Here is a 12,769-nt window from a genome sequence, read left to right on the forward strand (position 1 = left end):
TAACTTTTCATTTAATTACCTTACGGCTGATATTGCAATTTTCGAATTGCAGCTAGTGAGTTCGCAAGACGTATCACTTGGAACGAATTTTCAGGATGACATTCGTTTCTAGATATTCATTCCCATGGTGTGCGACGAAGTACATGGGCCTCTCATTTACTTTTGTGATTCAGTGCATAAAACGGCGGTTTGTTAAAAATAAAATGGAACAATAGTGCATTTTTATCCCAAGTTTCACGGCGTACAGTCAACAGCAAAAAGTTTGCGGGATGCGGTTTCCCCTTGAAATGGGAATTCCTGCACTGTTAAGTCATGACACTTTGTATTCAATGAATCACTGTGTAGGTGGCGAAGACTACTACATGCTGGAACATTTAACTCGAGGCTGTGTGACCACGCTTCGCGAGAATTCGGCTTCTTGGCAGATCCTGCGTCCCGTAAACTTTTGCGGTTGACTGTACATATCGAAACCCGTGCGATACTTGGGAGTCGTTCCGAGTGGATATGCCGCGCAAACGCGCGCACCGGCTACACTACGTGAACTGCAATATGTGCCGTAATGTAATGAATTAAACAGCTAATTAGAGAACATTTGTGAATTAGTGGATTTTGCATTTCCGTTTCTCGCGCGAGTAATAATGTCCGCCGCTTCGAGTATAATCCAGCTCCATGACCAGAATGACACTTATCTTGCCACAGGTGATATTTAAAAATTCTGTATGGTGAAATAATAATAACAAAAAACAGAAACTTCTCGAGGCCTCGGCTTTCACTTCTAGCTGTCCCGACGCGTACGCACGAAACGCACGCGTGCACGCTGGTTGCCACCGTGGTTCAAACTCTGTACTTGGCGGCCACCTTCACTGGAGAACGATTTATTTGCTCGCACGAAAAACAACAGCCACGGACGCGCACATCTCCACGTATAGTTCGGCTGCTTCGCCACTGCGGTTCAGAATCTGCTGGCGGTCACGTGCCCTTGGCGAACAGTTTTGTCGTGGACAGTACACCAACGGGCACGCACACAACTCAACGCGGGTCGGTTGTGCCACGGATCGCCTTCGCTGCCATTTATAGGAACACAAACAAAAATTTGGGTGCACGTATATAGTATATAGACCTGCACATCCATTCTTTGAGAAAGGCTACTTTGAAGGCGTGTGTGCACTTGTCGCAAATGAAAAAAAAAAGTGATATTTTGGGGGAAAACTTGACGACATATCCCGACTTTTGTGACAGGCAGCCATGAGGAAGAGAGAGTCGTGGGGATGGTTAACGGATAACTGGAAGCCGGGTTGTAGCTTTGACGACGCTGCACCGTACTACAAAGCTCGTCATCATCTGCGCCTGTTGTTTTGTTTGATATCGAAGCGAGCTGTTTAATCTTCACATATTTACTGCGCCATAGACTTCATCGATAATTGTACCGCATCACTCGTAAGCTTCTTTCGGTGTTGTCTAAATGAGCCATCAGGGATAGGCGTTCTTCGATCGTGACATGCGAAACTACAGCCTTTTAGATACTACATCTTGTATCCGGATATATTTTTAACGGCTGAATCAAGCGGCAAGGCATGGATGTAGGTGTATTATGAACGCAACGAATCTAATTTAGGCGCGGTGTCGTGCGCAGCGTCAGATTACATACCCACACTGTATGTAAACGGGGCTTAAATGGACACAAGGAACAACACCGTAAATCAGTTTATACTGGTAAAATATCCTTTCGGAAATATATATATGTATCACTCGCATTGGGGGAAAGAAGATTGATTATCAACTTTCTTCCTTTTCTTTTCTCCGCACCGATACTTCAGCGCCAGTACGTCAGTGGAACGTTAGGTATTTCAAAGGATTTCCTCGTAGATGCATGAGACGTTCTGGCACTGAAAAGTTTGCCGACACTTCCTAGTTTGAGTCATTCGTTACTTTAGAATGTAATCTAGTCCTTCGTTGCTGATAAACGATTAAACAGAGCGGAGGAAACGCTGCGAAAATCTGTGACGTCACGATGAAGGGGTACGATTAGTTTATAGGAGGGCGTCGCCTCCCATCTCGTTTCTGCGTCTTTCCTGTCTTACCGAACTTCCTCGTACTGTATACGGTAAGAGTGGTTGTTTCGATATTGCAGCGGCGCACTTTGGTGCCACAGCTTGATTCCTGTCCTCTTTATCGTCCCTGTTATTTATAGCGCCCCATGCGATTGTAACTTGCAGCAGCAACTACTCGCGTTAAAAGCACGGCGTAAAACAGACACGACGACACCGCATTCTGAAAGCGTGTACGTCGAAAATGCCTTCAGCCTGGCCACCGGTTAGTCTAACTGTTGACAAGCCACTCTGAAATGAGAGAGAGAGAGGGGGGGAGAGAGGGGGGGGAGGGAGGGGGGGGGGACGCCTGATTCGTATTTCCTATTTCCTGTCACGAGATCCTTTTGCTGAGCGCATAGCAGCGCTACTTGTCTTTGTCCGAGCTTTTGCACTATGCGAGTGTGGCTTCTCTAGTTTTGACGTTGCTAGAAGGAGCTTCATGTCTTTAGGAAGTTTTAAGTTTTGCACATCCTAAGTTAGGGGACCCAAACGGCCGTCCACTCAAAGGAGCGCAAAGGAGTACAAAAAGAACGCAATTAGGGCGTGGAACTTTGGATATGTGAAAGTGGTTGGGGGCGCTATCTCTAAAGCTGCCTATTAAGTGGGGCAGAAAGAATAAAGAAAAAAAGAAAACATGAAACTGGCATTCACGTTTTGTGGCTTGCGTCTCTGTTTTCTCTCTCGTGCAGCACTACACCCAGCTAAAGACACGAAACGATGCGATCGTGCTCCCAAAGCTTTGGAAGTCCTACAGCTCCGTCGGAGATCACCCGCTGTGGGACAACAAGGTAAAGTGCCTCGAAACATCTGTTGCATGCAACTGTGGCTGGGAGCTACTGAGTTTAACTTTTGGATTGTATTACTGTTGAGATGGCCTCCGAGATCGAGCAGCATGGCCGCCCTCCAAGATCTCGGATGCCATAGTGAGGAATGCCTAAATTTCAGACGCGCCGCGCACGGAGGAGGGATTATTATTATTTTTGCTTGTTGTGCGACATTCGTTGAAGTGGCCACATGGTCATGGGGCGCATCTTTAAAAGTTCAACATCAACGAAATGTTGGGCCACGGAAAGAGCCGATGAGAGCAAACAGCGTGTGTGCAAAAAATGGGCTTTTGAAGTACGAGTGGATGCGTCACAAAAAGCTCGCAAACATGCATGTGTTTGATACCGAAAGTTATAAAAAAAGATTCGGTGTCGATTTAGCGGTAAAAGCGAGGGAAATGCGTGAGCGCACACGCACACACACACACACACACACACACACACACACACACACACACACACACACACACACACACACACACACACACACACACACACACACACACATGCACACGCACGCACACATATATACTGGGTATTTCCGCGAACATTTCGAAAATTTTGGCAGATAGCGCAATTCTAGTTCTTGAGCTGGTCTACTCGAACAGGCGGACATGCGCAAAAAATTGAACTGCATGACCGAACAATTAACAAAAACTCACCTATTAAGTTTATTACTAATTACCTTATGACCCATATTGCAATTTACAAATTCTAGCAGTGGAGTTCGCAAGGCGGATACACTTAGAACGAATTCTCAGGATGACGCCACTTTCGAGATATCAATTCCTGAAATTTGCGGAGAAATGCTTTGGCGTTCCTGTTACCTTTATGCTTCAATGCGTAAAGCGATGTTTTCTTAATAAAAGATCTTTACTATTTAAAAGTTTTAATATACCTGCAGAAACACGAAAACCTCTAATCAGTTATGTTTATTAGCTGCTGTGTGCTTATTATACACCTGACCAACATTCTGTAATATGTTGGGTGCTGGGGCATAGACGCATCGAAGGTAACGTACTCGCAGATGAAATTGCAACATCCATAGCAACGAAAGATATCAATACTTCCATAGCTGTTCCTGCCCTGGATCTGAAGTCATTTTTGTGCAAAAAAAATAAGAACTATTGGCAACAAATCCCGGAACACTGGAACGTCAAATAAGCTGCATTTAATTAAGCCGCGTTAGGAAACTACGACAAATTGAGGTCATGTTCTGTCGACTTAGAGTAGGCCACACGTATGTCACACCCTCTTACCTGCTGACCGGTGATGAACCTGTGGCAAATGTGGCGAGACGCTGATCGTCCTCCACGTCTTGTTGGAGTGTCGGGGAGCAAACAACGAAAGAAAAAAAGAAAAGCACTTTCCTTTAGCCTACCGACAGCAAATTCCATGGGCACTACATGTGCCAATTCTTGAAAGAACCGTTTTTTGACAGTAAAGCCGTTTGAACTTTTTACACAATGTTGATACTTTTCAAGTCGTAAAGCCAAGATATTCGTAGCAAATCTTCTCACTGGAGGCTGCTGCTACGATACTGCGCTTTTGCAGAGCTCCTGGCTCCAGACCCTTCCGTTCAACGGTCCTGCTGAGGCATCAGTGCTACTGGCACGCATACCTTTCGATATATCATCTCCGCGTTACATATATTTTATGTCCATGATTGCTTCGATAGCATATGCGTCATTTATAACCAATTTAGCCAAACCGAAGTTTTCGTTGCAGTTGTCCTTTAAGCACAACCTTTTCTAGTCAGTTGAACACACCGGTGTTCTCTACGTTTCAGCCTGACAGATATGTACTATGTGTAATAATAGTTGTGATACAGAATTAGATATAAAGGCAGCGGAAATAATTATAGTTATTCTGGCGTTGAAAATAAGAAACAAAAATTGCGGCGTGATCCAGCCGAGCGTCAACTCGCAGTGATGATTAATCAAGTGTCACATGTACCCGAACATGGCGGCAAAACACATAACTTGATCGCATCAGCGTGCCGTTTATACGGCACGATTGAAAGCAGTAATTGCTCTAAAAAATACAAATTTTCTTACATTATCGTAGCAGGCGCTGTTACGTTCAACTGGCGGGGGCTGGCGATCTTCGGGGAAGCGACCGTCGGAAAGGCACCGGCATGTCTGCGTCGGCGACTCGCTTTGTAAGGACGACAATTCGCCGCGTCCCCAACGAAATGGCGCCTAGATGTCTAGACACAGTCGATGGACCAAGTATTGTTTAGTGGATTCGCCGTCCCCGTCACGGTTTGTTTGAAGCGGGGGCACTCCGGGAAGAAAAGGTTTTGCGGCGCCGTCTCACGGGCCTTAGAAGTCGTCAGTCAGTGGACAGACGCGGCAGCCACAGTCTATGGGGTCAACACTGGGATCAAGAGGCGCCTGCTCAGGACAAGACCCGTGTCTGCGAAAAACCTACTCCCCTTGGTGTGGTCAGTGTAACCTGTGCGGAAGTGAGTGTGTAAAACCTCCCCCTCAAAGGCGGGGCGGGGCGGCTACGATGACTTTGGACGCTCCCATCTGTCGAAAGTCGAACGGCCGTTTTTCCTCACCTAGGGATCTAGGGAGGACAGAGTGTTTTTGAGCAGCCGTTGGTGGTTGCTCAGTGTGCATTCTCTTTCAGTCATGCTAGACTGACGTACTGTAACGTTCTCGTGTAGATACTGTAGTTCTCGATGAGAACAAGTCTCTGCCTTCAACAGCGTCCTCATCGTGAATGAGTTGGACGGTTTGGGCCAGCTACCATCTATTTTATGCCCGACCCCAACCATTACAGCGCGCGCTTCGCGATGTCCGTCGCTGTGATTTAATCGGGCGTGTAGTACGTGTCCTTGGGCGCTATAACGTAAAACTATTCCAAACTTTTCTATTCCAATTCTGCTATCAGCCCTCCACGATTGGTCAAAAACTTTTTTCGACCACGCCCACTTCACCTGTCTGTCACACGACGTCGCGAAAACCGCGATACCTCCCCATCTGATCTGATGTGTACACACTGATTATGCATGATTTGATAGAAAAAAGAAAAACAGTTATTTCTGATTCGACCCCTTTTCGCCATTAGCCCTCGGCTATTGGTAAAACATTTTCGGGCTGCACCCACTTCACCTGCCTGTAACACGACGTCACAAAACCGCACAGACTCACCGCGTCAAAGTGACGTGTACGCGATAAAGATGCATTAATATGCCGAACAAAACTGATTTTTTTCGGAATAGCCGCAGGCTGCCCCGTTCCGAAAGGAATAAAAGATCGCTGCCGCCGATCGCTGAGACGCTGGCTAGTCGCACCTGCCGGAGATCATGGGTGTATTTGCGTAGAATAAAACTTTTTCGTGGCCGTGTAACGTTTTCGAGCCATTTCGGCACGTTTACCACCTCATTCTGCCAACTCTTCTTTGCTGAGGGTCCATTTTAGCGTCATTCTTGAGCTTCCGTTGCATGCCGCCGTGATTTTCGACCAGCCACCACAAGCTAAGTACGGGAAAGCCGACCAATCGCAGGCGCCGGCACCACCCTCTTCATCCGGTTATCGATTTTCAGTGCACTGGCTCTGCCCCAGCGAATCCTTCTCTACTTGAGCGTTCTCCTCGCCTCTTGTCAGCCAATTAGATACGACAAGCCGCTGAGTGTAGGCAATGTCATTCGTTTTTCAAGCAAACAAAAGTGACCTCCTATGAACGAGGAGAGCGTTTGATTGGTTTGTTCAGACGGGACAGCATAACCCTGTGGGTGACCGCCCGGTGGTTGCGTCGGTGGTTACGCAAATTTGACGTCAGGAGATTGGAATAGAAACATATTGGAATAGTTTTACGTTATAGCGCCCCTTGTTTTGCTATGCAGGTGCCCCTGCTGAATAGTTGAGGCAAGTAAAATAAAAGAAACTACATGTCCGATAACGGGATCAAACCCCGCGGTCTACCAGCGCAACACTCCGATGCTCTAACCGTTAGGGTTCTTGCTTTAGTGATCACACGCGTTGTAATTTTTCTAGTATCAACGTCAAGTAGCTCTTTGAGGCGATTGGCGCGCGTGTAACGTCGCGTAGCACTTGCCAGAACCCATGCGCGCGCAAGCCAGCTTGCAGTAAACGCCCGACATTCAGGTATGAAGCGATAAAAAAGAAGATAGTCAACCCCGCCCCTGTATCATGCGTCCTACTCCTGTCTGCCATACACCTGTCCTCACCATTCTTCCCCCGGCAAACGTCGGCGTCCTCGTGACTTCACTGCTTCGACGTCTCGCATTGTTTGCTGTTTGCATCTCGGCACAAGCTTGTGAGTGGTGTATAGAGCATAAACGTAAACATTGCGTGACATTGAAGTTGTGACCTCCGAGATGCACAAAGACAACATTGCATGATATTGCAAGTTGCGTATAGGATGACAACAAAGACGCTTGAACGCGTGGCATTTATAGTTCCCGTGTCTTTTTTTTTTTTTTTTGCCATCTCTGCTGTTTCGCGGTGAAGCGGTGTAACGGTTGTACCCAGGCGGAAACTTGTAATGTCGGCGTGAAGTCGTGAATCCTGAAGCCATGGGACGCTTTATACCGACGGCTAAAACAAAATACGTTGAATTGCTAAGGCCTCCACCCACAGATTTGACAATGCATATTTGGACCTGGGGTCGTCACTGCAGTTCTATCTCTGAAAAATGTTGTGCTATACTGTTCTGCAGCCGGCCAAGATGATGACGCGTTTATACGTACGCCAACCGACTCATTCGTATATCTTCGCGACTTTTGTCCTTGAACTTCTAGTGTCGTCTGGGCAAATAACCGACGCATTTCGTTGTGCTTGTTAATTGCTCATCTTACATAAAGTCGCATATACGGCGGAAGAATGTCGATGAAAAATGAAAGAAAAACTAAAGCACTCAATGCACCGACGTGTTTACTCCGTTGCATCGTTTGTCTGCCCTCTGCGAAAGCGAAGAGCAAAACGGATTGAATTTTCACAACCGTGACTATTTTTATTCATCTTAAGAAAAAGGAGGAGGTGTTTATAACCTGAACGGGAACACTATACGAAAAAAAGTACGTCACTGAGCTTCGCAGTCCTATACCTCGAAATCCTGCGTGGCACTATACGTCATTTAATTTCACCTATACATAATCGAAGGTGCGTCAGTCCGCCAGTTGCGCTACCTGCCAGGCGATTTGATATCCTGCCAGGTGATTTCCGGCTGGACGCAACGCAGTTGTGCCCATCGCTACTGCCGATACTCAGTCGCTTGCTGCGTGCCTTGCACACGCGTGCACCGACTGCTGCAGTCGGTCGCCGTGTGTGCATGTTTGTGCCCGGCCTTTTGTCGAGTATAGCGGCTCGGCAAGTCCGGTCAACTTCATTGTGCGCTGCTGTTTTTCGGCGCCCTTCGTGCCCACGGCTGACGGCTTGCTCTGCATGTGCCTGGCAGCCGCCGACTTTTCCGCCGTACAGTCCGCACGCATTTGCTGCCACGGTATACGCGCGCTTCACCGTTCAGTTGTGCTGAGGAGCAGCTATAACGGTTGTGTGAAGGTAACTGAACGGCGTCGCATACTTGCGGAGCGCATCGTCTTTCTTTGGCGGTTTTCATAGTCCAGAAAAGCGCAATCAGGTGTGCCTATCCCGTATGTGGCTGTACAAGCTACCTTTTAAAAGCCTTCCGTGACCTGTGCGCCGTTAAAATTTAAGCACTGCATAGAAATTTAGTCGCTGTGTGGAAGCATACATTGATGGAGGAGTATGGCATACAACCGAAGGTGGCTACTTTCCCAGCGTCGCGACAACGCTCCCGTATGAAATTCTCGCGGTATCCCAGAAAAGGCTGTTGACTAAAGCGTCGCTTCCTGGCGCGACGCTCATCCCGTCCGCATGCTTGCTTCTTGCGGCAAGGCGACAAGAGCGCAACGACCCGCGCGGGTCGCACTCTTCCCGGTCGTTGGCCGAAGGCGACGGGCTCACTATTTGGCATACGTCACGAAGGCAAGAACTGGTCACTCATTCGAGGGGAATGGGATTGGTCGAGTGGCGCCCAGCCACGTATATTGGGACTCTAGTGGCGACCGGCCGCATCTCGCCTCCTTCGGAGTGCCCATTTGATCGAAAATCGAAGCCGCGCTTGCATTTAGGTCATTCGCGCCACGCCGCCGACCGCATCACGACGCCGGCGCGCTGCGTTTGATTACCGCAATGGCAAATTATTGCCGCGCATATATATATATATATATATATATATATATATATATATATATATATATATATATATATATATATATATATATATATATATTCTCAGTGTGTGTGTGTGTGTGTGGGTGCGCGCGCCGTGGCGGGCGACGCCGCGCAGCGATCGCGCCGCCAACTCGGCGTAACAGGCGGCATCGGGCAACCGCCGGGCAGGCAGCGCGGTTGCGTGTTTATTGTTATTGCGGGGGCCCCCCATTGTTGCCCGGGTCCGCGTTGTGTCGATTGGTGCTCCCGTTGTGCCCCGGTGCCGCCGCGCCGCGCAGTAATGGCCGCGACGAGGGGCGTCGTCTCCCAGGCGTACGTACGGCCGCGCCACCGCGCCGCATATATGCGTCCGCGGCGTCCTTTGCGCGCGCTGTGTCGCAGCGCCGAAGAGGAAGAGCTGCGCGCGCTGGTCCATGGGTGGCGAAGTCGGCGAGCGCTCCTTTATGTCGCCGGTGCGCGCGTCCTGCCGCGTCCTGCCGCGTCGTCCGCACGTTCGTCTGCGTGCGCTCGTATACACGCGGGCCGGCACCGTGACGACCCGGGCGGCGTTATATGCATGCGGCTCTTTGTAGCGCGCGCCGCTTGTCTCGCGGTCGGTGGGCGCCGCTATATGTAAGCGTCCTTTGTATCGTGTGTGGCACCGTTGTTGCGGTGTTTCCTCTTCTCCGTTCACCCGGTCGATTTTATCTGGGGTGTTGACGAGTGGCGTCGGGAAGCGTTTGTTACATTTCTGGGCGGTCTCTTGAGTTTATCTCCTGCGTCGCTTGGCGCCCTCGCTGCGCACTCTAGGCGGCGGTCGGCGTGTCTGGGCCGACTTCTATAGGCCGCTACGCAGCAGGTGTAGGTGCGCCGATGACTTGGATGCTCGAATTGAAAAGCGCCAAATGAATATGTATGTGTATGATTTAGAGCACTAGCTCTTTAATGTTCGTGTACGGCGTGTATATCGCCGAGTTGATCGTGAGGGAGGTGCTTTTGCATTGCAGGCGCCCTCTGTGTAGATTCTACGAGCCGAATATCAAGTACATGTAGAACCGGAGCAGGTATAACATATTATGTGGCATATAGGACCCTTGTTTGGCGGACCTTATGTAGCCAAAGTTTACATTCACAACTTGCGTTACATTTGTTGCTACGTTCAATACTGTCTGGCATCCTCGCCGTTATAGCCCCGCGTGCGTGCTTATCTAATGACAGGGCCTGCGATAACAACAGACTTCTTTTGTCGAAGTTATATTCTGAGTAATTTATTTATTTATTTTTTTGCCAGGGAAGTGTTCCGAGGCTTCTCATATAGCACTGCGTTAGTAACTTCATTGCGTTCTTCATGCTCACGCTGGCCGAAATACGGGTGGTGGCTGAGCTTGTATACGTAAAAGCAGATCAAAAGAGACGCACCGGCTCAGCCGACATTGTGTGCGTGCGTGTTCGTAGTGCAAGACCTCACTTCTTTTTTTATGCCGGTCTTCGTCGACGCTTTCTCTCTATCTTTCTCGAAAAGTAATCGGCAAAAGACGTTGAAAATTTGTCCTAAATTTGACATGACCGCGTTTGCAGCGTTCACACTTGCTGCGCGCACCATGGCTTATTGCGCCCGAAAACCGACTTTAATACATTTCGTTTGGTGCTGCCGCTGCTGCATCATTTAAAGAAAGCGCTGTGTGTTTTCGTTTTGATTTACCTTAATTGGCCTCAATTAAGCTGTGTGTGCCTCCCAAGCGCCATTCACCCCACGTTTGGAGGGAGGTCGTTCGGGCGAAGCGACGCTCACAGACGCGATAGAACGGCTCTTTGGCCAGCGTCTCTGCACTATTGATGTGACCTCGCAATGGGGCGCGCTCTTCGCATCGGCTTTCTTTTTCTCCCTCTCCGCTTGTGCGACGGGCTGCGTGCAGCCAGCTACTGTCATCTTTGTGTCGACACGCTCTCTCGCCTTCGTATTCGCATTTGTTCAATCCGAGCTGCTAACGCGCCAGCCAGTCTCCAATGAGGCGTCTTTAGAGACGCGCACCCTAGTGCAGCCTTGTCCTTAATTTGTTGCGATTCTCCCGTCACAAATCGCGCGCACAAGAGAACGGCAGCGGCTAGACTCACGCAAGGCCCGTTGATGCCTTTACCGGCTTTTTTTCCCCCTCTTTCCTGTCTGCGTTATTTTATTTTTATTGTTTCAGATGGTAGGGTGGCACCTCCGGAGCCGAATTACTCACTCAACGACGAAATTTCTCTGCCTATTCTTTATATATAATTCTTCTCCTACCACAGCCTCAAATAAAAGGTGGAGACGTTCGTGACTGAAACTCGTAGGTGGCTATAGAGGAGGGTTATTACATCTCTGCTGCAATTACATTTCTTGACGCGAATTTAGTATCATTCTTTTTTTAAGTCTCAGGCGCTGTCATAGAAATTATTATTGGCGTGCAGTTTGTTTTACTGTGGTTGAGAGGCGGTATTCGGGTGGCATGTGTTCATGGGTGATTCCAAACTACACACCGTTTCGCCACGCTTGCTCAACAGATATAAGACCACCGAGCGAGCGAAAATGAGGGATACGAAGGGGTGCTTGCTCAGTATATTGCAGTGCGTTGATCTGAAGCTAACGCGTTCGCGTGGCTAACACCGCAACGCATCCTTGCACTGCAGTTTCCGCGCTCTTCAAGGTGTCCCGAGTGGTCTAAATTAAACCGGTGCCCTCCACCACCGCGCGTATCACGGCCGAAGCGCAATTTCGGCACATGAACTCCCGTCAGTTATAGTTATCGTAATCGTTTGAAAGCGAGGCCGTTGGTCGTAGCTTTTCAACTGTGTATCGGTGAAGCCCGTGTCTTGTCCCTTTGCACGTATGCGGGGTGATCATTTTATAAGTTTTATAAAATTTTCAAAAAAATCGCCTGTCCCAGATAGCCTAGTTCTTGTCCTTGAGCTGTATTAATCGTAGATGCGTACATTAGAGATCGATATTTGTATTCAACTAGCCAACGAAAAATTCATAATAAATTTTTAATTAATTACTTTACGGCACATATTGCAATTTACGATTTGTAGGCGGTGACATTGCAATGGATGGATGGATGGATGGATGGATGGGTGTATTGATTGATTGATTGATTGATTGATTGATTGATTGATTGATTGATTGATTGATTGATTGATTGATTGAAATGTTGCAAAGTTTTTGTGGCCTATGGCGTATACAAGCTACTTCAAGTGTTCGGTGGTTTTAACACGTCTTTATTTGAAATTTCAATACTGGCCTCCGGGCCTAGGCAGGTCGCCCATTCCTATACATCAGGAAAACCAAGCTAGAGTCTATGATGTAGGAGAGGAGGGAGTTAAAATGGGGACGTGAGTGCACGCCCGCAGGCCATCCATGTCTGCAGGTGATATTAGTCCTCGAGGACGGTGCCTTCTTCAGATGCGTCAGGTGTTAGGGGAAAAACATGATATATGCAGTGGTCACACAAACGACGCATACACCAGCAGGCACGAACATCCGCTCAAACTGTTCTCAAAGTCTCGTTAAGACCTGTAGTTTTCAATAATTATTACAAGCGCTTTCGTTGCCCGCGTTCTTGGAGCAGTCCGCACGGGCCGAGAATGTCCCGCAGTTTCAAGCTCTAGTCGTGTC

General features: G+C 48.4%; 1 protein-coding gene across 1 annotated transcript in view; it reads left to right on the top strand.

Annotated features, from left to right (window-relative positions):
- Window positions 1-12,769, top strand: part of LOC139061089 (uncharacterized) — a 395,355-nt gene that overhangs the window by 144,244 nt on the left and 238,342 nt on the right. Inside the window, exon 2 of the mRNA XM_070540599.1 lies at window positions 2,780-2,878. Within this exon, the coding sequence (XP_070396700.1) occupies window positions 2,780-2,878 (99 nt within the window). The remainder of the gene's footprint in view (window positions 1-2,779; window positions 2,879-12,769) is intronic.

This window comes from Dermacentor albipictus, chromosome 1, assembly GCF_038994185.2.
Source record: "Dermacentor albipictus isolate Rhodes 1998 colony chromosome 1, USDA_Dalb.pri_finalv2, whole genome shotgun sequence".
Taxonomy (NCBI): Eukaryota; Metazoa; Arthropoda; class Arachnida; order Ixodida; family Ixodidae; genus Dermacentor; species Dermacentor albipictus.